The sequence below is a fragment of the Perca fluviatilis genome, chromosome 1, assembly GCF_010015445.1.
Source record: "Perca fluviatilis chromosome 1, GENO_Pfluv_1.0, whole genome shotgun sequence".
NCBI classification, from domain to species: Eukaryota; Metazoa; Chordata; class Actinopteri; order Perciformes; family Percidae; genus Perca; species Perca fluviatilis.
Window position 1 is genome coordinate 34,091,915 of NC_053112.1, and position 24,467 is coordinate 34,116,381.

A 24,467-nucleotide genomic window follows, 5' to 3' on the forward strand; every position below is an offset into this window, starting at 1 on the left:
TGAATTTCCGGCTGAACTGTGATTGGCTAGCTTCCCCCGCTGCAACACGACACCAAAGAAGAAGAAAAAAACTAGGATACCTTTCTGTTGTCTCGATGCAAGTTAGAGCAGCTGAGCCAAGCAAAACTTTTGAATTTCGAATGAGAGTCAATTGCGGATGCCGAATTTGACTCTTGGTTTGCGGTGCATTTCAGCTGGAAATGTTTGCATGTAGAGTTCAAAATTAGTTTATTAGGATAAACCCCTTGAGATGTATCATCTTGTTTTCGAGGGGGGTCCCTTTGTTAGAAATCAGTTGACAAAAGTTATGGTAGCAGCAAAAGAAGGAATGACTCATGAATGATTTGGCGCACTGTGGTATCGTAGGGATTTAAAAAAAATATATATTTAAATAAGATATTGGTATTGAAGTGTGAGTTATTGTGACATGACAGCAGGTCTGCCTCCCTACCTACCACTCTGACTTTCTGTTGTCCCTTTGTCCTCAGGTGACATCTTTGTGATTGAGGGGTTGGACTACGAGGTCTCCCATGAATACTACATCACCTTAGAGGCTACAGATGGTGGCTCGCCACCGCTCAGCGACATGGCCACTGTGAACATCAACCTGACTGATGTCAACGACAACAGACCTGTCTTCAGCCAGGACATCTACACAGCCGTCGTCAGCGAGGACACGGAGCTGGGGAAGACTGTGATGGTGGTAAGAACATACACGCTATGCTATCTTCAGGGACATGTTTGAATACAATGGTTGCTTGTTGTGGGGCAGTAACCCGTAATTACTGTAAAGCTGCATGCTGGGTGAAAGACATTTTCCTTCTCTCTCTCTTTTTACTTCTTCCTCTATTTAGATCTGTCAGTTTGTTTACCCTCTCATCGTCTATTTCTCCCTCACAGCCTTTTTTCCTCTCTGCCCATTACTCACTGCATACACTATCTCATATCTGCACCTGTGGCAAATCACCATCTGGCGGAACAGCTAAATTAGGACCGATGCTCTTCATGCTCAATGCACCGCTGTTCTCATGCATTATCTGACACACATGCTCAAACAGTTTAATTGAAAGGCATTTGACTCATTAAGCCCCTATCCTAGATAAGGCTTTCTCTACCTATTTCTGTCTACCCCCGCAGCCCACCTCTCCTCCCTCCCCTAGTAAAGGACCTCTGCTTGTGGCCATTTATCTGTGTGTCCAATGTACCTGAATATAAATTATCCATCAGAAAATTAGATGTTAATACTTGCCGTTGTCTCATACTTGTAAATCTTCACTGTCTGCTAAATTTCCCCGGGGGATCCCTTTCAATAAGTGACGGTTGGTGGCTTTTAAGACTGTGTGTGTGTGTGTGTGTGTGTGTGTGTGTGTGTGTGTGTGTGTGTGTGTGTGTGTGTGTGTGTGTGTGTGTGTGTGTGTGTGTGTGTGTGTTCCTGTAGGTTTTTTGGAGGAGGGTGCTCAGGAGAAAAGATAGGTTGTATGCATCTAGGGCTGCAGCTTTCAATTATTTTAGTTGTCGAGTCTTCTACCGATTATTACATTGATTAATTGAAAAATCGGATAAGACTTACTTACTAAAAAACAATGGTAATTAGTGGTTCGTTCAGCTGAACATACAATAGGTGGTGCCCTAACCCGCCAAAAGGACATTCACACTTGGCGATGCAAGAAAAAGGCTAGGAAAATTATTAAAGATCCATACACTTTAAACAATTGAAGAGCACAGACCAAAACACAAATGCAGAAATCACTCTCTTCTTCTAAATGTGGCAGATAATTGTGTGTTCATGTAGGAACCCATCGGTCATAGTAAGAACCTTCAGGAAACAGGTTTTTACAGCCTTTACGCATATTAACATATAATATGCAAAGGCGTTAAATTGTCATTTGAATATTCAAGGATGGTTGAGTGATCGTTGTTTTGATTGTTTGATTGATCCAAAGGTGATGGCTGAGGATCTTGACGGGCCGTCTTACGATCACGTGCGGTACTCCATCGTGGACGGGAACCAAGGCAGCCCCTTCACCATCGATCCGGTCCGAGGAGAGCTGAGAGTTGCTCGCCAGCTGGACAGAGAGAGAGTAAGAGAAACAGCAGATACAATGCTGACTGTACACACAGAGTTTAATCCACCGAGGAACCAATTGCACTCTGTGCAGAATCCAATCAGAGTCATGTCAGGCCTAATAGGGAAGCCTGTTTACTGAGCTCCACTGTGTTGTTATTGCTTACAAAAGCAGCTTTGCATGTATGGTGATTCTCTCCCCCGCTTTTCTCAGACTTCAGGGTACACTCTGATGGTGGTAGCCTCAGACAACGGGCTGCCCGCTCTTTCCAGCAGCGCCATGATCAACATAGACATCTCAGACGTCAATGACAACCCGCCGCTTTTCTCCCAGGCCAACTACAGCCTCATCATCCAGGTGAGAGGGGGGAAAGGGGTCAGTATGGAGGGCTGATTAGAAGTAGAGAGGATGAGAATGAGGTTGATGGAAAGAGAAAGGGACGTGCAGGGGGCATTGCAGTGGACACAGAGAGAGGGATTAACAGGGAGGAGGAATAATGGGAGACTATGCAACTAGAATGTCAAGAAGCAAGTAGGAGGCTGGAGCAAGAACAGAGGTAAGGACAGGGGAGAAAGGAGGGGGCAGTGGGGGGGGGGATTAAAAGACAGAGGCTGCATCTTAAGTATGAGAATTCACATAAGGGATGGAAGGAAAAGGCTGCGAGGCAGGAGTGAGGAAGAGTGGGAATGTGCAAGATACAGAGCTGATAATGGGTGGTTGGCTGGAGTGGAGGGAAAATGTGCGAAAATGAGAAGAATGAAATGCATCTGTATTCCAGTTTTAGGAGAAATCGAAAGATAATACTTTCAAAGTTAGGACGGAAGATGATTTGTTTCCAATTTTCCTGTCTGTTTAGAAAAGTGAAAAAGCAATTTAAAAGATACTTTGAGGAGACGGCGCACACATTGTACACAGCTCAAGCACTTCAGGATGAAAGATTGTTTTGCCTCCGACAAAATCCTGACTGGCTTTATTTTACTTCCTATGGTTCCTTGATCAAAGTTAGGCACAAAATCACACTAAAACAGAAGAAGAAAGAAACACAGGGTGTACACACTGTACCCATCGCTGGGACTCATCAGAAGTATGGTGGATGAGCCGTTAGACAAGCACAGCTGACAAATACCAGCACCAGTAGAAGAAGATTAAGTCATCAACTCAAATCTTTAAAGCGGTCATAATCCGTATTTTTATATTAGCAATGGATTGAAATTCTGGGATTGTTCAGGTGCAGTTGGAAATTCCACCGGATGCCCCTCATTTCGGCCAGATGTCGAATGGTTAACTGCTCCTCAGATCTCTGCAGGGTAAATCCAGACAACTAGCTAGACCATCTGTCCAATCTGAGTTTTCTGTTGCACGACTAAAACAACTTTTGAACGTACATTTTCCAACAAAACCAGTTCCTTCCCGAGGCTATTTTGCAGAGGCACCGTTGGTCCGCCCGCCCAAGACGATTGTGATTGGTTTAAAGAAATGCTAATAAACCAGAGCACGTTATTCTCCCATCCCGGAATGCTGTGTGGACTAGCCAGACCCTCCTCCGCAGCGCTGTTGAGGAAGGTCTGGCAATGCGAGACTTAGACTTGAAATAAATAGGAAAGCTTTGGTTTTTCCATTTTCCGCTCTTGTTTAGTTTCAGCACCGTTCAAATTTCTCTTACGTCAGCAATGTTCTGTGGGTGCATATCTTACCTTCTGAAAAACATTACATTGTCAAACATTACAGAGCTGAAGAGCATGCGGAGAACCACCTCCTCTCTTCACGAATATTTACAATGCCTCTCTTGTATCCCGCAGGAGAATCGACCAAAAGGCACAAGTGTTCTTCAGCTCATCGTAACGGATCGGGACGCTTCCCACAACGGCCCACCATTCACCTTTGCCATCGTGGATGGGAACGAGGGCGATGCTTTCCACATCAATCAGCAGGGAGCTCTTGTGGCCGTGGGGGCGCTGAATAGGAAAAGTAAAGAACACTACCTACTTCAAGCTCAGGTGAGTCACAGCACCGATGAGAAACCACAGTTGAGAGGTTGTATTGATTTAACCGTCAAGCCACAGCAACCTGATCTATTTGTCTTCCCTCTTTTCCCTCTCTGTACCTTTTCTCTGTCATGCTCACTCTAGTCCGTTCCCCAGTCAATGTTTGTGTCTCCATGTTTTTAACCTTTTGAAAATGTATACGATGTAAAGCTTTTCACCATGCTGAATTGAAATAGACATACAATAAAGCTGCTGCATCAGAGTGCATCTCACAGGAGAATCATAAATCAAAGACTGCTTTGAGTTGGCACGGTCACGTGTGTTGCTGGGTGTTGATGTGTCAGGAAAGAACAGGGGAAAGAAACGAGTGGGCAGATGGAATACGAAATGTAAGTGTGATGTCTTGTTACGTGAGATGCACACTCAGATTTGAGTCACATTATGTTGTTTTTTTTTCTTGCAGAACACATGACCATGCCTGTGAATGTTAAAATGCATGATCTGTAGCTGATTTGTTGGCTTTAATATCTGGTGCACCTACAGTATGTCGATGCCGTCGACCTAGGGATATCAGCGAAAGAGCTTGATTGCCCTCTGCTGTTTGAAAAATAAAGCTTGCAGATCTGAACTTAACAGTGCACATTATTTCCTCTTCTCATTCCTCATGCTCAGGTGTCAGACGGTGGCAGACCTCAGCTCTTTTCCACCGCCTTCATCAGCGTACGCATCATCGAGGAGAGTGTCTACCCCCCTGCCATCCTTCCGCTGGACATCTTTGTGACAACCGCTGGCGATGAATACCCCGGTGGTGTCCTGGGCAAGATCCACGCCACCGACCAAGACGTCTACGACACTCTCACCTACAGCCTCGCCCCCTCTTCCTCCTCCCCCTCAGACGAGAGCGGCGCCTTGTTTTCAGTCTCCGCCTCCGACGGTAAAGTCATCGCCCTACGACCACTCGACGTGGGCCACTACCCTCTCAACGTGACGGTGACCGACGGGCGCTTCACCACGGCGGCCGACGTCACCGTGCACATTAGGCAGGCAACGCGTCAGGCTCTGGACAACTCTATCGCGGTGCGCTTTGCAAACATTGCCCCCGAGGAGTTCATCGGGGATTACTGGCGCAACTTCCAGCGGGCACTGAGGAACATCGCTGGAGTCAGGAGGAGTGAAGTCCAGTTAGTGAGCCTGCAGCCTTCAGAGCAAGGAGATCTGGATGTGCTGTTGGCTCTAGAGAGATCTGGCAGCCCCTACCAATCTCAGGAGGTGAGAACAGCCACGATTACTTTTTTTATGGTTCTACATGTTCATTTGTAGCTACTGGTACCAAACAGGGGTGGGACGTATTATCGATACGGCAATATATCGTTGTTCTTTTCCGTGTGATACAGAATCGATATGCTGCTGCAAAATATCGATATTTTGATTTCATAAAATAAGGCGCTCTGAATAGATTTCCCTTCTCCCAGCGTCGCTACTTAGTGGCTCCTCAAGGTAGCGCTCAACACATGAATGAGGGAAACTTAAACATAATTTAATTGTGCTTTTTATCTAACAGTTTGCACTTGCAGTGAATAAAGAAAGAAAGCCTGTACTTAACCTTTTTTACAGACATTTTTGTATTCATAGACCGATTGTCTAGCAATTTATTGATTATCGCAGAATGGCTGTGTGGTGACATCATCGGTATCGTGAGCCATGTATTGTGTATCATATCGTATCATGAGGTACCCTGTGATTTCCCACCCCTAGTACCAAACTTGTACATAACAGTGTTATTTTTGTTGTTGGGCTGCAACTAACAATCATCAATCAATTCATTATTTAGTCTATAAAGTGTTATGAATTTGTGAAAACTGTTGCAATGTCATCATTTCCAAGAGCCCAAGGGGATGTCTTCAAATGACTTATTTTGCCAGACCAACAGTCCAAAACCCAAAGCTATTCAGTTTGCGATGACATAAAAGCTGATGTTCGTTTGTCTTCAGGTCGTTTTCCGTAAGCTGAACTCCTCTGCGGCTGTGATCGAGGAGATGACGGGGGTTCGGATCGTGCGGGTGGTGCAGAAGCTGTGTGCGGGTCTGCACTGCCCGTTAAGCTTCTGCGATGAGGTCATCTCCCTGGACAAGGCCGCCATGTCCACTTACAGCACGGCTCGCCTCAGCTTTGTTACCCCACGACACCTGAGAACTGCCACCTGCCAGTGTGAAGGTATACACACGCACACACACACGCACGCACATTTACTGTCTGTGAGAAACTCCCATTCTAAGTGGAAGTATGTTGGCATTTAGGTGGCAGATGTCCCGTGTTGAACAACCTGTGTGAGAACAACCCCTGCCCTGAGGGAATGGAATGTGTGGCAGATCCAAGAGATACTGTGTTCAGTTGTGTGTGTCCAGAGGGCAAAAAGGGCAAATGTTCCGGTAAGACAACCCACCTCTTCATTTGTGTTCCCAGATGTTTTTTCGTCCTTTACCCGTCTCCAGCTTCTCCCACTTGTGGCGATAATTCAAATACAGTAATCTAATGTTGATGCTGCATGCGTGTCCCACCTCTTTTTGATACATGTCTGTTACTTCCTGTCAGATGGCCACTCACTGACGTTCAGCGGCAGCGGCTATGTGAAATACCTTCTGATGGAGAACGAGAACAATGAGTTAATGAAACTGTCTCTGAGGTTAAGGACCTTCTCCAGCCATGCTACTGTCATGTACGCTAAAGGAACCGACTACAGCATCCTTGAGGTGTGTTTGTGTATGTGTGTGTGTGTGTGTGTGTGTGGGGGGGGGGTAAACATATTTGTCCAGCCTTATTAACAGTCCATTCAGCGTCTTTTAAACTAAAATGATAACCTCACTTATCATAATTAAGTCTAGGCTGACTGTCCCTCTGCATTTCTGAGCTTGTCTCTCCATTACTGCCAAGCATTTCCATATCAGAAGGGCTTAATAAACACAAAACTGACCCACCCTCCCATGAGACCACCCTGCCATGTGTACCAATCAACTATGCTGAAGGGTTCAAAAAAGATATTTTTAAACCTATTTCACATAAGGGAGGATGGGAATGTGGTGGTGGGTTGAAGAGAATCTCACACACAAGAGCTATTTTAGTACTGGGAGGGAAAGAGAAAGCAGCTTTCCACACATTCCTTTTCTGTCTGTCTGGTATAAGAGTCTGCACGCCCAACTTTAGACTAAAACCTGGCTGGCTAAGAGGCAGTTATTGTTTATCTGTTAATTTCTGTCCAAACTGTTAATTAATGTTTATTAACAAACTAATTATGTTTTATTTAGAGGCATGAACAGAAGTTATACTGTTGTATAAAGATAATTTCCTGTAAACCTAGTAGGCTATAGCTGTAAGACATTTGTTTGCTCTATAGCAAGATAATATTAAAAAATGATTTCATGACATGGTAATAAATCGATGCAAGCTGTATTTTCTGATAGGGAGTGATTTACGACAGTGTCAGACATTGATTTATAGCCGTGACTTGATGATTTGATTACGATTTCTCCGCCCAAGTTTTAATCTTGTGAAGTGTTAATGAAACAAGGGAAACAAAGAGCAGAATTGATGAGATGAATAACCTCCTTGGTATATGCTGGATGTTGATCGTGCTCTGATTCTGTGTTTTTTTTGGACTCTGATAGATTGTGAACGGCCGTCTGCAGTACAAGTTTGACTGCGGCAGCGGGCCCGGCCTGGTGTCAGTCCACAGCGCTCAGGTTAACGACGGCGAGTGGCACTCTCTCACGCTGGAGGTGGACGGTAACTACGCTAAGCTTGTGCTGGACCGGGTGCACGCCGCCTCGGGCACGGCACCGGGCACCTTGCGAACCCTCAACCTCGACAACAGCATTTACTTCGGCGGCCACGTGCGCCAGCTCACCTCGGCGCGCCACGGGCGCAGCCTGCCCGTCACCAACGGGCTCCGCGGCTGCATGGAGGCCATCACTCTGAACGGCCAGGAGCTGCCTCTCAACACCAAAGCACAGCGGGCCTACGCCGTGCTGGAGGACATTGTGGAAGTGACCCCAGGCTGTGCACTCGCGCCGGCTGAGAGTTGCTCCAGCAACCCCTGCGCCAACGGCGGGAGCTGCAACTCGCTGCCTAATGGAGGTACATAATGTCCTGCTCAGCTCATTGCACTCCATTTCACCGGAGGTGCTTAAAGGGAAACCACTGGCAGGCGTCATGCGGCAGGGTTTTTGCCGGCTTGTGACTCCTGGGGGAGTAGACCCGGTGCCGTTCATCTCCATGTACTGCCAGCGCTGCAGTGACACAAACCTGGTTAAAAATCAGCAACGTTGACCTTTTAAGTCAAATTTCAAATTGTCCTTTTTCCGTATCTGTACATTATCTCAGGTCTCGGCAAGGTTTAACAGGAGTTTTAATTATGCCCTATGTTCCTTATCTATTTATGAATCAAACTAGCTTTCTCTTTACTACTTGCTAACAGCTGTAGCGACTGAAGAGGTGAACCTGTTCTTTTATTCGAGAGCTATTGGAGACAGGCATCTTTAATCATAGTTTTGCAAGACCTCTCCCTTTTTTCGGATGTGCTCCTATTGCCGTTTATTTGTACTTAGTGCTGTTTGCTATTAATGCAAACTCAACATTTCTGCATCTGTGTCGCATTAAAAACCTGCCAGCGGTTCAGGGTGCATAATCCCTCACCATCTCTGGAAGGCGTTGTTGTTTAGGCGTGTTGAATTTCAGTAATCAGCTGAAACAAAACAAAAAACTGTGTAGTAAGCATGTAATCGGAATATTGGAATTAATGCAAATGATGTAGAATAATGCGTGGCTTACGCACATGGCATACCTGCTTTAAGAGAAAACTCGCCTCCAGCAATTCTTTCCAAACTGGCTTGGATTGGAGTATTTACAGTAGTTCAAAAAGCATCATTGTCTTCATAAGTCTTTCTTTCTGAATTTCACAGGCTACTTCTGTAAGTGTCCTGCCTCTTTCATGGGCACCCACTGTGAGATTGGCATAAGTCCTTGTGCCTCCAACCCCTGCCTGTACGGGGGCACCTGCGTACCTCGTGCAGACGACTTCTACTGCCAGTGCAGAGGCCAGTACTCAGGACAAAGGTATTACATCCTCTTTGGTCTTGATTATACATAGAAATAGTGAACATTTTCCTCAAGCTTGCAGCAGGGATGCCATGTTGGTAGAATGATTTTGCACGTGTGTCTGTGTGATAATAATGATGATGATGATGATGATGATGATGAACAAAGGCAAAATTATCACTGTACTTTATACACATCATTTTACTTCTAATATCGAAACTATGTCAGGGGAAATTTGGAGACCGGTAATCTTCCTTTATGAATTATGTCTTATGCATTACTTTACACTGTAGTATATCCTGCAGCCACATAACATGTATGTTTGTAAAAATAATTTTTTGAGGTTTCTTAAGTGAACTTGTTTTGAATTCAGGTGCCAGTTGGGGCCGTACTGCAGAGACAACCCCTGTAAAAACAGTGGGAAGTGTATTGACAGCCTGGATGGTCCAGTATGTGAGTGTGAAGCAGGCTTCCAGGGAGACCGGTACGTACATGTTGCAGGGTTTGGTTGCAGTCTAAAATTCACTTTAGATTTGTGTTCTAGGTCTTAAATTATTTTAAACAGGTCTTAATTTTCTTATGTCAATGTTATGCTACCTCTAATGCTCATTGAAATGTTCCCGCAGCGCTTTAGAATGTGTGTTTTTTTTATTCTGTGGTGTTGTAGTTTTTCTGTCGCTAGTCCAAATATAATTCCCTGTATTACAACTACAAATGAAACCAACATGCAACTTATATTACAGCCAATCTAGACACCAGTCCTATAATGCCAATAAGGAAATTGGGCAATTGTTTCAAAAATGTTTCCGGACTCTTGACATCTGACTTTGTTTTGGATGTCGTGATATATGTCTTAAATTTCATTCATAATGGTCTTAAAAAGTCTTAAATTTGACTTGGTGAAACCTGTAGATGTGTTTAAACTCATGAACTGAACTCACTAAATGATTTAAAGTGCTCATATTATGCTCATTTTCAGGTTCATAATTGTATATAGAGGTTATATCAGAATAGGTTTACATGGGTTAATTTTCAAAAAACACCATATTTTTGTTGTACTGCACATTGCTGCAGCTCCTCTTTTCACCCTGTGTGTTGAGATCTCTGTTTTAGCTACAGAGTGAGGCATCTCACTTCTGTTCCATCTTTGTTGGGAGTCGCACATTCGCAGTAGCTAGGTAAGGACTACTAGCCAGTCAGAAGCAGAGGATGAGGGCGCGCCACACTAGCAGCTAGGCGAGCATTATAACGTGTGTTACAAAGTGACGAACGTTTGTCTCTGAAGTAAAGGCTGGACTACAACAGAGCTGTTTGGAGCAGTTTGTTAACAGTGTTTTCTGTTGGAGATGGTAGGTCCCTTTGGGGTGGACTTCTCACTTTGTAAACTTATAACGTGCACAAAAAAGATGTAACACAATAAAGGGAAGGGAAAAAGCCAAAAAGCATAATATGAGCACTTTAAAATCTCCAACTAGACAAGTCTGATCTCAGCAGTTTGTAACACGCCTCACTAAATCCCAACGTGTTGTCCAGGTGCCTGAGCGATGTCGATGAGTGCATCAAGAACCCCTGTGCCAACGGCGGCCAGTGCCAGAACACGTACGGCGCCTACAAGTGCAACTGCTCGCTGGGATTCAACGGAAAGATGTGTGAACTCGCCGCCGAGATCCGCAACGAATTTGTCTCCACCTCCTGGAACATCGGCCTGGAGGAGGTGATCGGCATCGTGGTCTTTGTGTCCAGCATCTTCATCCTGGTCCTCCTCTTCATCATCATCCGCAAGAAGGCTTGTCGCAGAAAGTCAAAGGCCGGCAACGACGACAAACATCTCGGGGGTTCAAACGTGCCTCACTCCTTCCTCCAGAGGCCCTACTTTGACGCCAAACTCAACAAGAACATCTACTCGGACATCCCGCCGCAGGTCCCCGTGAGGCCCATCTCCTACACTCCCAGCATTCCAAGCGACTCGCGAAACAACCTGGACAGGAACTCGTTTGAGGGCTCGGCCATCCCGGAGCACCCGGAGTTCAGCACCTTCAACCCGGACTCTGTGCACGGACACCGCAAGACCGTGGCCGTGTGCAGTGTAGCGCCCAATCTCCCCCCTCCCCCACCCTCCAACTCCGTCTCAGACAGTGACTCCATCCAGAAGCCAAACTGGGACTATGATTATGATGGTAAGTTCTCATCAGCTTTAAACCAAGTCCATTTTCTTTATATACTATAGTGCCAAATCACGACGGAAGTTATCACACGTCTGTGCCAACGCAGGAGTTGCATTGAGTTCCAAATTACTACTATCAGGACATTTATTGCATTTAAGAAAATTAATATTGAATTTAACAATTCAAAAGTATCATTCACTTTCAGTGGAATCCAATCATGAAGATAGTTAGTGAAATTCTGGCTAACACTATTTTATAGGTCCCTAATTATCTAATAGATTTCTTGGAAGTTTCCTGTTGAATGGGTTCAAATCTGGTTAAATAATATTTAGTTAAATACTAGTTTAACTTTGTCTCTGTTTACTCTATAGTTTGTACCGAATGATGTCGCTCTTGCCAGGAAACTTAATTTGATAGCAAATTCTGTTTACCGAATGAATAAAAAATAAATTTTATAAGAGTTTTGCCTAACATACATTTTTGTATATATTTACCATATTGCGCTTTGACACCAGAAAATGTATGTGTTTGAAATTGATTTTCTACTATTTAAATGTAGAAAACTCCCATGGAAATTCGAAAAGCAGCAACACCCTACAAGGACTTGTATTTTTGTCTTTTCAAAAGTGAATTTGTTGCGCATCCCATACAGCTTTCTATATTCCATCCATATACTGTGGGTTACACGCTAAAATGAAACTGTGCTTTGTCTTCCAGCCAAAGTGGTGGACTTGGACTCATGTCTGACCAAGAAGCCTTTGGAGGACAGTGCTTGTCACCCGTACAACACCAGGGGCAGCATGTCTGAGGTCCAGTCCCTCAGCTCCTTCCAGTCAGAGTCCTGCGACGATAACGGTACGCAGCATGTTAAATCTATCGCCCTCCGTCATCGGAGAAAAACTAGACAAGACAGCATAGTTTGCAAAGTGCCATGTTTTATAACACTAGTGCTGCACGATATGAGGGAAATATGCGATGATGTTACTTGCGATAAACAAATTGATATTAAAATGTACTCAGTTCTGCATTTCTGCTGCTTTCAGTATTCTTCTAAAATACAAGAAATTGCTTGTTGATTTTAAAAAACAAACGAAAGGAACTCAAGGAACATTGAATTAAACATAAAAGGCACAACCAAAAAAAGAACCACTGTAACAGGTGCTGTTTTCTACTCATGTGTTCCTTCAATTATCATAACACAAAAACTCTGTCTCTGGCGACATGTCGCAGCCTTTAGCGACATGTATATTGCGCCAGTTGATATCGTGGCGACTATAAAAAAAACGACATATTGTGCAGCTCTATAACACACACACACACACATATAAGATGTTATTCTGCACTGGTGATGATCTATTTCTTCTTTTCTTTTTGTCTGATCAGCGTGCAGGGTTGTGTTTCCTCTTGTCTTGTAGAGCCTTGTGGATTTCGATGCTAACTCTGTTTCTTTGCACGCTGCTCACAATGGATGGCCCAAAATGGTGGCTCTGGGGTCACATGTTCTTTTCTCTTTCTTTTTTGCTGCGGGGCTTCAGCTCCCATATGGATCAAATCAGTCCACAGATCCAGAACAAGGTTTTAAATAGGGAGGGGGCCAGCCTGTAAGTCCTCAATCATTACCGGTACAGACGGAAGCAATCACAAGACTTTGCCCTGTGTAATTCCCCCGAGATTATATAGATACATAAAAACATTCCGACCCTGTTTTCTGATCCGCCGGCTCTCACTTCACCGGTGTTCAAAAGGAGTTTGATGACTTACCTAGAAGGCACTTATGTTCTGTTTGAAAATCGCTCCCGAGGTCATTGACTTTGACAGATTTTTTTTTTTTCATTTAAAGCATGCCTTTTCTTCTTATTCTCCCTTTGTTTGTCTCTTCTTTTTTTTGTTTCAAAATGTAGCTACAAACGGATGTTTAAAGCAAACATCAAGGAACATATCACAAGGGTATACGCGCATATGTTGTGTTCTCCTGTAATTTCCTCTTCATATCTCCCTTATTACCCCGTCATTACTGGGATACCATGGTGGGGATTGTGCTGCTCCTAAGTCATCAAAACCTTCCATATCTTTCACGGGAAATGCAAATGAATCCGAAAATTGAATTAGTTACTTGAATATTTCCTAAACACGTCTTTTCTGTTTTCCTCATTTCCCCAGTTTGTTTTCCTAAACACACACACACACACACACACACACAGGCGTTTCCGTGTGTCGGGGTTGGAAATGCGTTTATATCTCCGGGGAATTTCACTGATTCTTCCATCTGTACTGTTGATGGCACCCCGTAGCATCTCAGTATGTCGTTGTTGTTGTGTGTTATCTTGCACAAAACAAAATCCAGACCCTCCCCCCTCACTGTGTCGCCTTCCACCATCGTCTTGTGCCCAGCCATGAACCCTCCCTGCCCGGGCGTACGATATATTGAAAAAAAATAAAAAACTCCAGCAACCAGGACAGTTTGGGAGGGGAATTATGTCGCGTGTGTTGGAATCACTCCCACCACCATGCACTCCATATGTGTTTTTTTTTTTTTTACATTATAAAAGCATTTGTACTAATGCCAGATCTCTTCCACCCACTCTCTGCCCCCGCCCATTGCCTCCCACAAGCCTCCATAGTGACTGTAATCCACCTTGTCAATGCTGCCGTTGACACGGTGGAAGGAGAAGGTACTCTTTTATTGCTTCCATCTGCCAGTAGTTTTTGGCCTCGGTGTTGGGATGTGAAGTGCAGGTTCCAGAGCTGCCATTATCTTACACCGACGAGACCTCGGCCGACCCTGGCCTTTTTCTTTTTTTTTGATTCAGCTTCTAATTAAAAAAGATATGCAAATACTAAATTAAACAGGCACGTAAGTGTTGCCTTCAAGACTCCGTATTGATCTTTTGCCAACTTTTGATTACACACCTCATGAAGTCTGTTTAAGAAAATGGCAAACCTGTTGTCCATTAATTATCCTGTCACTCTCTTTATCATTATTGTGTCTCTCAGTGTTTCGTTATGTCCCTCATCCCATTTCATTTCATTCGTGGTCTAAAGCTTGATCTACGCTTCTGCGACAAATCCACGCCGCAGCTACGTATGTAGGTACGCGGAGACACGGACCCTACGCCGTAGCTTGACTGCACCTCTCGGCCGTGGCTGGGTAGCGTTGTATTCCCCCTGATTCATTTCCTGGTTCTCCTTCTCCATAAACAACATAAAAACAAGGAGAGGGTTAACTTCTCCTGCTAAAGATTTCCCACCGTGGTCACAAAGAACAGGGGAGACACTTTCTTTTCTCTCACTATGACTCTAGAGTCGCTACTCGCTCCGAAGCTAATCACCGTCACTCTCTCACTTTCTCCCTCGCTCTATCACACACTCCCCACACACACACACACGCCGGCTCGACGCACACACCAGCGCACAAGTATAAATGTCAGGCGTGGAGCCTCCGCAGAACCATAAATCAAGCTTCAGCCGATTGTTCTTTCCTCTCAGGTTTTAACGTGACTTGTTGTTTCTCTCTTTCTCCTCCTTCTCGCCTCATATAAAGAGTCTTTTTTGGCTCATGATCTCAAGAACCCAAGAGGTGACTTTTTACATCTTTGTTTGCCTGATGTTCATTGGTGTTCCCCCCAATCCCCACCCTTTAACTCTTAACCACTAACCCCGGAGCCTAATGAGAGGGAGAGGGTTAGACCTGCTCTGTGAGGCCAAGCTGGTGTGACACCGAGCTCTCTCTCTCTCTGCATCAGTACTGGCCTCTTAAGGTTACGTCTGCCTCTGTAAGATGATTTATAACACCCTAAAAAACATCCCCATGCATGGCTTCGATGTTGTGACAACACTGAAAGAAAATGTTAATTTGAGCATTATATGATCAGTAACTAATTGGAAATGTAGCTGATTGGATGGAAGTATGTGTGTCTGTTAGTACTGTTAAGAGTACTAGACAACTCTGTCTTTAAAAGGACAAATCCGGCGCAAAATGAACCTAGGGGTTAATAACACATGTGTACCGAGTCGACCGTTCTATGGGATATGTTTTCATGCTAATCGAATGTGACCAGTTTTAGCGCAAACCGCTAATTAGCTTATAAAGCTAGCCGTTGGGCCACGGCTAAAGTAAAAAGAAATCGCTATTTCTATACCACTAACACGGCTCAGAATAGCACCACACTTCCACGGTAGCATCCCTACATGTAAACTTAAGCATTGAGAAGACAGTTTATTAAAAACATAGTTTATAAAGACAGTACCGTTCACGTATACAGGCGGGCGCCATTTTTGGGAAAACAGTCACGACCAGCCGAACGCCGTGCTTGTTACTGTGTCACTGGTTGCACGGCGTTTGTCGTTGGACTGGTCATGACTGCTTTCCCAAGACGGCGCCTGTATGTATACGTGAACGGTACTGTCTTTCTAAACTATCTTTTTAATAAACTGCCTGTACACTTACAAAGTTCTCAATGCTTCTGTTTACATGTTGATGATTTGTCCTTTAAGTCACAGTGAAACAATAAGTGCGTCTTTAGCTTGAATACTTTGACATACAACCACGTGAAAGAGAACGTGTGGTATAATTACTAGGGTGGTTAAAATCAAAGCTATAGATTTGATATGAAGCTGTGGAGAGATACTGAGCACTGTAGGTGCCCTGAACGGATCGATGATTAAGCACAAATATTTTTATATATATATATTACAGAAAGAAAAAGCAAAAGGATTTTACTATGACAAAACCCAACGCCAATGTTTTGTTTACACATATCTTTGGAAGATAACAAGATATAACTGAACAAATAACACAGGGAGACCGAACAGATCTTGATCTATTGTTTGTTTATTTCACTGTGTCTTTAAGTCTGTGAATGTGTCGGCAGTGTGTTAAATAGTTGCTCTCACAAAGTGTTGTGAAGTTCAGTGTTCATTAACGCAAAACTCATTGTGTTGGTGTGACGTATTGTGCTACTGTTGCATGGTGTGTTTTTTTTTTTTTAACATTAACATGATGTCGTTTGGTGAATGTTAACAATTGTACTGGACGTAAGCTTTGGTTGGTGCGGAATACTAATGCGTGCGTTTGTGCTTTTGGGCTTTTCCTTCTCCAACAGGATATCACTGGGACACATCTGATTGGATGCCAAGTGTTCAACTTCCTGGAATCCAGGAGTTTCCACAGTATGAGGTTGTGGAGTCGCCCGCCCCTCTGTACAGCGACCCGAGCGCCATCGACACCGACTACTATCCCGGCGGCTTCGACATCGAGAGCGACTTCCCTCCGCCGCCGGAGGACTTCCCTGCGAACGACGACCTGCCGCCGCCACCGTTGCCAGAGTACGGCGACCGCTGTGACACGCTGCGGCCCACGGGCAGAGATTTTGACCCGTCTGGGACCGGTCCGGGCGGCCCGGCCGGGGTCCGCCAGCGCCCGGCCCTGCCCCAGCTCTACAGCCTTAACCAGTACCTGCCACAGCACTCCTACCCAGGCGACGGCGGCGACACCGACGGCCAAGGTGCCACTTCCACCTCGGGCACCGCCACCCCGGCTTCCACCATGGGCACCGGTGGCTACAGAGGGGGATACCCTTTAGGCTGCAGTCGGGACTTTGACTCCTCGGCTCTGGACAACATGTCCATGTCTCTGTACATGTCCACAGCCTCCTGCTCGGACATGTCGGCGTGCTGCGAGGAGTCCGAGGCCATGATAAGCGACTACGAGAGCGGCGACGAGGGCCACTTTGAGCGGCTGTCCACCCCGGCGCTGGACTCCCAACAGCACACTGAAGTCTGACACTGGATCCAAACAAAAGTGCCTGAACCCACAGCTACACCTTATGTTAACCCCTCCCACACAACCCACACTGAAACATGCACAGTATGTGTACACAGAAAACACAACACACACACACACTCACACACACACACACACACATACATACATATACATTCACACACACGATGAATTGGGTCTAAACACGGGGGTTGTTGAGACTGGTTGCTGAGAAGATCTCATGAAGCTATAGGAGAGACTCTGTAGCATCTTAACATCTGCTCAGTCCAACTTCTGTCCCTTTGAGTTGGCGGTGCCATCGCTTTAAGTAACTGTCATCATACACAGGAAGTGGATCGTCCGAAGGGACAACGTCAATGTAGAACAGGAAAAGCATCATGAGAAAAAAAAAAGAAAAGAATATCTCTGTTTCTATAAATACAACCAAGCAAAATGTTTTTTATACAAGTCCTCATTTTCAATGTAAATTTAAATGTACAGTTTTGATTTCAAAGTTTACTAGGTTTTGTAGATATTCTATGCTTTTATTTTCAAAAAGAGTTAAATGGTGTGACATTATCAGCCTTACTGTGCTTACATTCACAAAAAAAAAGGAAACGTTAGAAAAAGAGTGAGAAGAAAAGAGCGTGGCTTTTCCGAAACTGTGTACTCGTAAAGTTTATTGTCTCCTGCTCATTTCAAAAAGGGTCTTCAATGAATGACTGCATATTCTTGTTGTTGTTTTTTTTTTCTTTCATTTGTTTGTTTGTAAATTTTGACTTTGGAACCTCTTTATTTTTCCACCAAGAAAATGGGACCCAATATATTTATAGTGCAGAGTTATCCATGGACACGGGACTTTTTCAGGTGTCTATGTGTGTGTGAGCAATGCTATGGTCTTGTTAAGGTTTTTATTGAATACTGCCACAAGCTCACGCTTTCCTACTGGCAATAAATTATTCCTAAAAAATAGCTCTGCTGTCTGTGTGCAATTATTTACAAACTGTATTCATGAATAGAAGTTGTTAAGTAGTAGCAGTAATCTGGGTACAGTACATTTGTTTGGATGGCTGGAATAGTAATACAAACGGGTCACAGTTCTTTAAAATGCTGTAATAATTTTAGACAAAATGATTAATCCACTATTTAAAAAGATTATTGGCAGGCAAATCAGCATGGAAAATTATTTTTAGTTGCAGCCCTACAATTTATTGCAATATATGTGACAAATGACATTTGTTTTTTAAAATTGTATATACAGTGACATTATAATTATCAGAGCAACAAAACTGTAACTTGTTAACAAGCAGCGGCGAACTGATGGGTCGTTAGAAACCCATGGCATGCAGCCAAAGATACAACACTCAAAAGGTTATTTTGAATTCTTGTACAGCTCTCATAGTTTTCACACATACCACATATGTCAGGCTGAATGTTAGAGCAATGTGAATAAAATAGTACAGAAGATAGCTAGAATATTTCAGTTTGATGGAATACTGCAGCAATAAAATTTGGTTTTGAATATTTTTCTCAGTGTTAACACCATTAATCTTTAATAAAGCCTTGGAACAAGCTGATCCAGAGTGTATACAGGACATTCAGAAAGGATTCAGAATCCTGCACTCTTTGTCATGTTGCAGCCTTATGCTAAAGTAGTTTTAATTAATTCAGTCTATAGTCCCTCAATTCCCCATAATGACGAAGCAAAAACAGGATTTTAGACATTTTTGAATGAATGCAAACGGAAACATCACATTGACAGCCCCCGCATGTATTAAAAAGAGAAAACTAAAATATAAAAAGTATTCAGACCCTTTGAACATGAGGTGTAGCCCAGGTGCCTCCCATTTCTCTTGATCATCTTTCAGATGTTTCTACACCTTGATTGGACTCCACCTGTGGTAAATTCCATTGATTGGACGAGTTTGGAAAGGCACGCAGCTGTCTAGATGAGCTTTCACAGCGCTCTGTGCATGTCAGGAACTGGGGGGGCTGGTCAGGGTTGAAGGAAAGATAAAGCAAAGTACAGAGGTATCCTTAATGACAAGCCAAGGTTCACCTTCCAACCTCCAAGGAGTGGCTTGGGGACAACTCTGTGAATGTCTTTAAGTGGCCCAGTAGTTTGTCATTATGGGGGGGGAGTATTTTAATGATTTCAGCATAAGGCTGCAACATAACAAAATATGAAATAAACAAAGAGGTCTGAATACTTCCTGAATCACTGCTGTCAGATCGTGTGAACTAAGATGAGTTAGGGCCCTATTTTTTTTTTTATTGTTTTAGAGAAGATAGAATGCACAAAATTCAATGCAATAATACAGTGTCAATTATAAAAAGACATCTTTCTGTTAACCCCATCCCACCCACAACAAAACCCTTATGCCGAGGAGAAGAGGATAAGGAGAAACAAATAAAAAATAGAAACATGAAAATGAAAGTAGTAATAATAATAATAATAATAATAACAACAACAACAACAACAACAACAACATAGTTAGGGCCCTATTTTAACGATCTGAAACGCAAGTATCAAACGTGAAACGCAAGTAGCTTTGTGGGCGGATCTCGGCCGCTGTTGCTATGATACTGGCGGGATAAATGACTCTTGCGCCCGACGCAAATCTTAAATGGGTTGGTCTGAAGTAGCTAGGTGTGGTTTGGGCGTAACGTGAAAATAACCAATCAGAGCGTCATCTCACATTCCCTTTAAGAGCAGGCGCGCTTGTTCCATGGTGGATTGCTATTATGACGGCGGATTTGCCTGGCGCACGCCAGCGGGAGCTGTCCGGGATGCGGCAAAGTAATAAATGCCCGTCTTGTCCGGGTGGCAATGTTGTTGCGGCCTCTCGGGCGCATCTCCTCAAGTCTGGAGAGGATTGCTGCAGCCATGGAGCGTGGGCCTTCAAACGCACCACCTGCTCCTGATGTGATCCTTCCTCCTCCCCCAACTCCGTCCACCCGGAGCGCATCGCGCGGGAGTTTTCGGTGATGTTCCTGTGTGGAGTTTACATACATCCGCGGGCGGACATTTCTGTTGCCTTGAGTGAATTAAGTGACATTGTACACAAATTTGAGAACTCCAAGGTTAATGCTGTGGCTATAGTAGCTGGTGATTTTAATAAATGTAATTTTAAAATTGCCTTTCCCAACTAATATCAGCATGTTAAACATCCAACTAGGGGAGCGCATATCCTGGATCACTGTTACAGTAATGTAAAATCAGCTTATAAATCCAGTCTCAGACCAGCTTTTGGAAAATCAGATCAATCCTCTGTGTTACTTCTTCCTACATATATACAGAGGAGTAAACAATCAAAAGCCCCGTCATGTATTGTTCAGTGCTGGAGGAAGGAGAGTGAAGTGAAACTACAAGGATGCTTTGATGCTACTGATTGGTCTGTGTTCCATTCAGAAAACTTGGACGAGTATTGTGATGCAGTGACTGGGTATATTGATTTTTTGCATTGATTGCTGTGTTCCAAAAAAGGTAATAAAACGGCATGCTAGTCAGAACCCGTGGTACAATGCGGATGTGAATAGGAAAATGCAACAGCGGGCCGTGGCTTTTAAATCTGGTAACGCAGTTGCTTATAAACTGTCCAGATATTCTTTGGAGCGGTCCATAAAAGCTGCTAAACGAGCCTATGGAGCTAAGATAGAGGGTCATTTTATGGAGGGGGACCCACCACGTATGTGGCAAGGGTTAAATTCTATCACCGCTTGGAAACCTAAAGGAGGATCCATCATTAATGTTGATCCATCCTTGCCAAACGAACTAAATTAGTTTTATTGTCGTTTTGAAATCGGAAATGTTGAACCTGTTGTTTTTCCTGCTTGTAATGAGCAGAGTTTTACCATCATTCAAGAGGATGTCCAGAGGGTTTTGGCCAGGACGAAGGTTAGGAAGGCACCTGGACCGGATTGTATTCCTCCACGTGTCCTTAAACTGTGCTCCGAGCAACTTGCTCCTGTTCTGACAGATCTTTTCAACATGTCACTTGAGAAGTGCACTGTTCCAGCTAGCTTTAAAAGATCAATCATAATTCCAGAAGACACCTGTGACGTGTCGAAATGACTATCGGCCAGTGGCCCTCACATCTGTCCTGATGAAAACCTTTGAGCGGTTGGTGTTGGATTTTATCAGAGATCAAATCCCTGTGTCTGTGGACCCACTACAATTTGCATACAGGAAAAACAGAAGTGTTGAGGACGCTATTTCCTTTGCTTTAAACTTTGTCTATAAGCATCTAGATGTACATAAATCATATGCTAGAATGCTATTTATAGACTATAGTTCAGCTTTTAACTCAATGGTCCCAACAAAGCTCATTCATAAACTGAAATGTCTTGGACTTGATGATGCCATTTGTAAATGGATTTTAAATTTTTTGACTTGTCGACCACAAAGGGTCAAAATCAATGGTTGTATCTCAGATGAGCTGTATGTTAGCACTGGTTTACCGCAGGGGTGTATTCTGAGCCCCCTGCTGTTTACATTGTATACTCATGACCTCGCAGCATCTCATGATAATAATGTGATAATCGAATATGCCGATGATACAACTATCATTGGGCTGATCAGTTCAAACGATGAATCTCATTATCGCGAGGAGGTGGAGAATGTTGTTCAATGGAGTAAAGAAAACAACTTGCTTTTGAACACTTCAAAAACGTGTGAACTTTTGTCATAATAGGAATCAGTTGCCTATTACTATCCATGATTCTGATGTGCAGATTATTGAGAAATGTAAATTTGGGGGAATCTTTCTCATGATTTGAATTGGAGCTCTACGACTAACATTGCTAAGAAAGCGAGACAGCGCCTTTTCTTTTTACGTAGGCTTCGAGAGTTTACTCAAAATACTAAGATTCTATTGAACTTTTACTATTGTGTAATTGAGAGTGTCCTAACCAGTTGGATTACTGTGTGGTTTGGTAATCTCACTCTGAAAGAGAAGAAGGCTTTGAATAAAGTGGTTCGCTCAGCCAGCAGAATTATTGGCTGCACTTTACTGCTCCTGGAGTTCACATATAAAGCTAGACTTTTGACTCGAGCTTTGCAACTGGCTAATGATGCCTCAGGCCATCCAGCAGGGGCTTTCTTTGAGATGCTTCCCTCAGGGAGAAGGTATCGTTCTGCCAAATGTTCTACTGATCGCCATTTAAACAGTTTCTTTCCACAAGCTGTGATTGCTTTGAACAAAGTACCTTAAACTAGGCACTTTAAATTTATGTATGGATTTTATTGTACAGCATTTTAATATTTAGCATCTTAATATTGAGGTTTTATGTGGCTTTGTTTTGTCTGTTTTTATGTTGTATGTTTGTGTTGACTTTGCACTTTGAGTTACTTGCACATTTTTTCCAATGTGGGTTACACTGCAAATGGCTAATAAAGTGAATCTGAATCTGAATCTGATCTTGCCACTCCCGGACCAGATCCCGCCGGAGTGTCCAATCCCACTGTAGTTCAACATCACGTCTCCTTAAGTCCTCTAATATTTCCTCATTTATGTCATCAACACATCCATGATTCATGGAAATGTTGTATAAAACACAACAAGCCACAAAGAATGCTGCGACTTTGAGGATTGTACTGTAAAGTGCCTCTTGATCTATCCAAACACCTGAAGTGCATTTTCAGTAATATTTTTCCTTGTAATTATGTATGGTTTGCAAAAATGGGAACTGCTGCGTCCTTGTAGGTGAGGGAACCAAAGTGTATGCGCGTTGTGCACACGCTACATTATTGCCAAACACGCGCCCCTAAAATAGCATCTGAATAACGCGCCACTGTCTTTAGACTAGCGCCACTGACTTTAGACCAGGTTTTTCTTGGTCAGTGGTGGAATTGTTTTCTGAAACTGCAAAATAGCACCAGGGAACGTTTGCGCCTGAACACGCCTCCTCTTTTCGCTGAACCGCCCCCAAGAGCGCAAATACATTCCCTAATTTACCGACGTGCGTCTGTGGAGGGAAAAGTCCGCTGTGCGTCGGGTGCAAAATAGGAATGATACATGCGTCGGTGTACAAAGGCAATTGCGCTGAGTGCAAGATAGGGCCCTTAATGTCTCGCATTGCCAGACCTTCCTCCACAGCGATGCACAGGAGGGTATGGCTAGTCCACACAGCATTCCGGGATGGGAGAAAAACGTGCTTTGGTTATTGGCATTTCTTTTACCAATGACAATCGTCTTGGGCGGAGCTACGCGCCGGACACAATAACGGTGCCTCTGCAAAATACAGGGCTCCAGACTGCGACCAAATGGTCGCATTTTGCGACCAAATGTTTAGAGTGGGCGACTAAATTTTACATCCAGTCGCATATGTGCGACCAGTAAATTTGCCCCCTTTTTAAAACGTTGAACGTGGAAATTTCGGTACCTGAGAGCGTGTAAGCACAAAGCTTATCTGTCCTCTCCTAATATATCCATGGTCCTCTCTGCATAGTGACAGAGAGCGGAGCTCCGGCGCGCACACACACACACACACGCGCAGAGGTGCGGACAGAGCAGACTCGTCGGCTCTGCAGTTTTGTTGAAGTCACAGTTAGTCACGGAAATGCCGATAAAGTGGTTGCAAGTGTGGTTAAATTTTTTCAAAACTTCACACAGACAGCGTTTGCTGCGATATTATATTAATATCGAGGCAAAAGCGGTCGCGGGGCTGTTGACGTTACACTTCCTCTGAGTCAGGCAGGCACAACGTTGGTTTATCTGCCCTGGGGACTGACTGACAGGCTGAAGTCAGCTTGATTTCTACAGCACCTCTCAGCAACAAGGCAATTCAAAGTGCTTTACATTAATTAAAGAGCAATTAAAAGCGGTCATGATGAAAATAAAACAGGCTAAAAAAGAATAATATAAATACAAGAATAAAAGTTACAGTGAGTAAGAAATTAATAATTATTCAATTCAAGGTTGTAGGGCAGGTTTGGGAGGAGAGAGGGAGGTTGTTTTTTTTTATTTTAGTTTAGTAGCCTAAACAATGCATGTTTAATTTTAAGTTGAATTCATTGTAATTGTAGACTGGAGACTAGACCTGGTATATTTTTTAAATATTTGTACTGTCATGACAGCGATGGTGCTGTCAGTTTACCTTCTATGTTGCATCTTCAAAAGTGCAAAATAAAATGTGAAACTAAATTTGAAATAGCACATTGTAATTTCTGCATCTATTATCAAAGTGTTTATTAGTAATACAGTGGAAATTAGTATAAATGTGAATATTTGGTCAGCATGTTGATTTACGGTGTGTGCCCCTAAATTTTGTGGTTGCACCCCTAACATTTTCAGTTGGGGGCCACTGTGCTCCTAGTGAAAAAAGTTAGTCTGGAGCCCTGAAAATAGCCTCGGGAAGGAATATGTTTTGGTGGAACATGTGTACGTTCAAAAGTTGT

General features: G+C 43.7%; 1 protein-coding gene across 11 annotated transcripts in view; it reads left to right on the plus strand.

Annotated features, from left to right (window-relative positions):
- fat1a (FAT atypical cadherin 1a) overlaps positions 1–18,040 on the plus strand; it is an 82,691-nt gene extending 64,651 nt beyond the window's left edge. For 3 of the 11 annotated variants that reach the window (XM_039779280.1, XM_039779191.1, XM_039779450.1), the window contains 15 exons: positions 489–703; positions 1,944–2,081; positions 2,280–2,423; positions 3,866–4,063; positions 4,724–5,320; positions 6,043–6,265; positions 6,349–6,480; positions 6,644–6,801; positions 7,714–8,182; positions 9,007–9,160; positions 9,516–9,626; positions 10,676–11,319; positions 12,025–12,162; positions 14,849–14,884; positions 16,410–18,040. In XM_039779280.1, the coding sequence (XP_039635214.1) occupies positions 489–703; positions 1,944–2,081; positions 2,280–2,423; positions 3,866–4,063; positions 4,724–5,320; positions 6,043–6,265; positions 6,349–6,480; positions 6,644–6,801; positions 7,714–8,182; positions 9,007–9,160; positions 9,516–9,626; positions 10,676–11,319; positions 12,025–12,162; positions 14,849–14,884; positions 16,410–17,089 (4,037 nt within the window). In that variant the 3' untranslated portion in view covers positions 17,090–18,040. Of the gene's footprint in view, positions 1–488; positions 704–1,943; positions 2,082–2,279; positions 2,424–3,865; positions 4,064–4,723; positions 5,321–6,042; positions 6,266–6,348; positions 6,481–6,643; positions 6,802–7,713; positions 8,183–9,006; positions 9,161–9,515; positions 9,627–10,675; positions 11,320–12,024; positions 12,163–12,842; positions 13,178–13,208; positions 13,255–13,919; positions 13,980–14,848; positions 14,885–16,409 lie in introns of those variants that run through there. The other 8 variants (XM_039779368.1, XM_039779536.1, XR_005636682.1 and 5 more) reach the window with 7 other exon arrangements.
- The last annotated feature ends 6,427 nt before the right edge of the window (positions 18,041–24,467 follow it).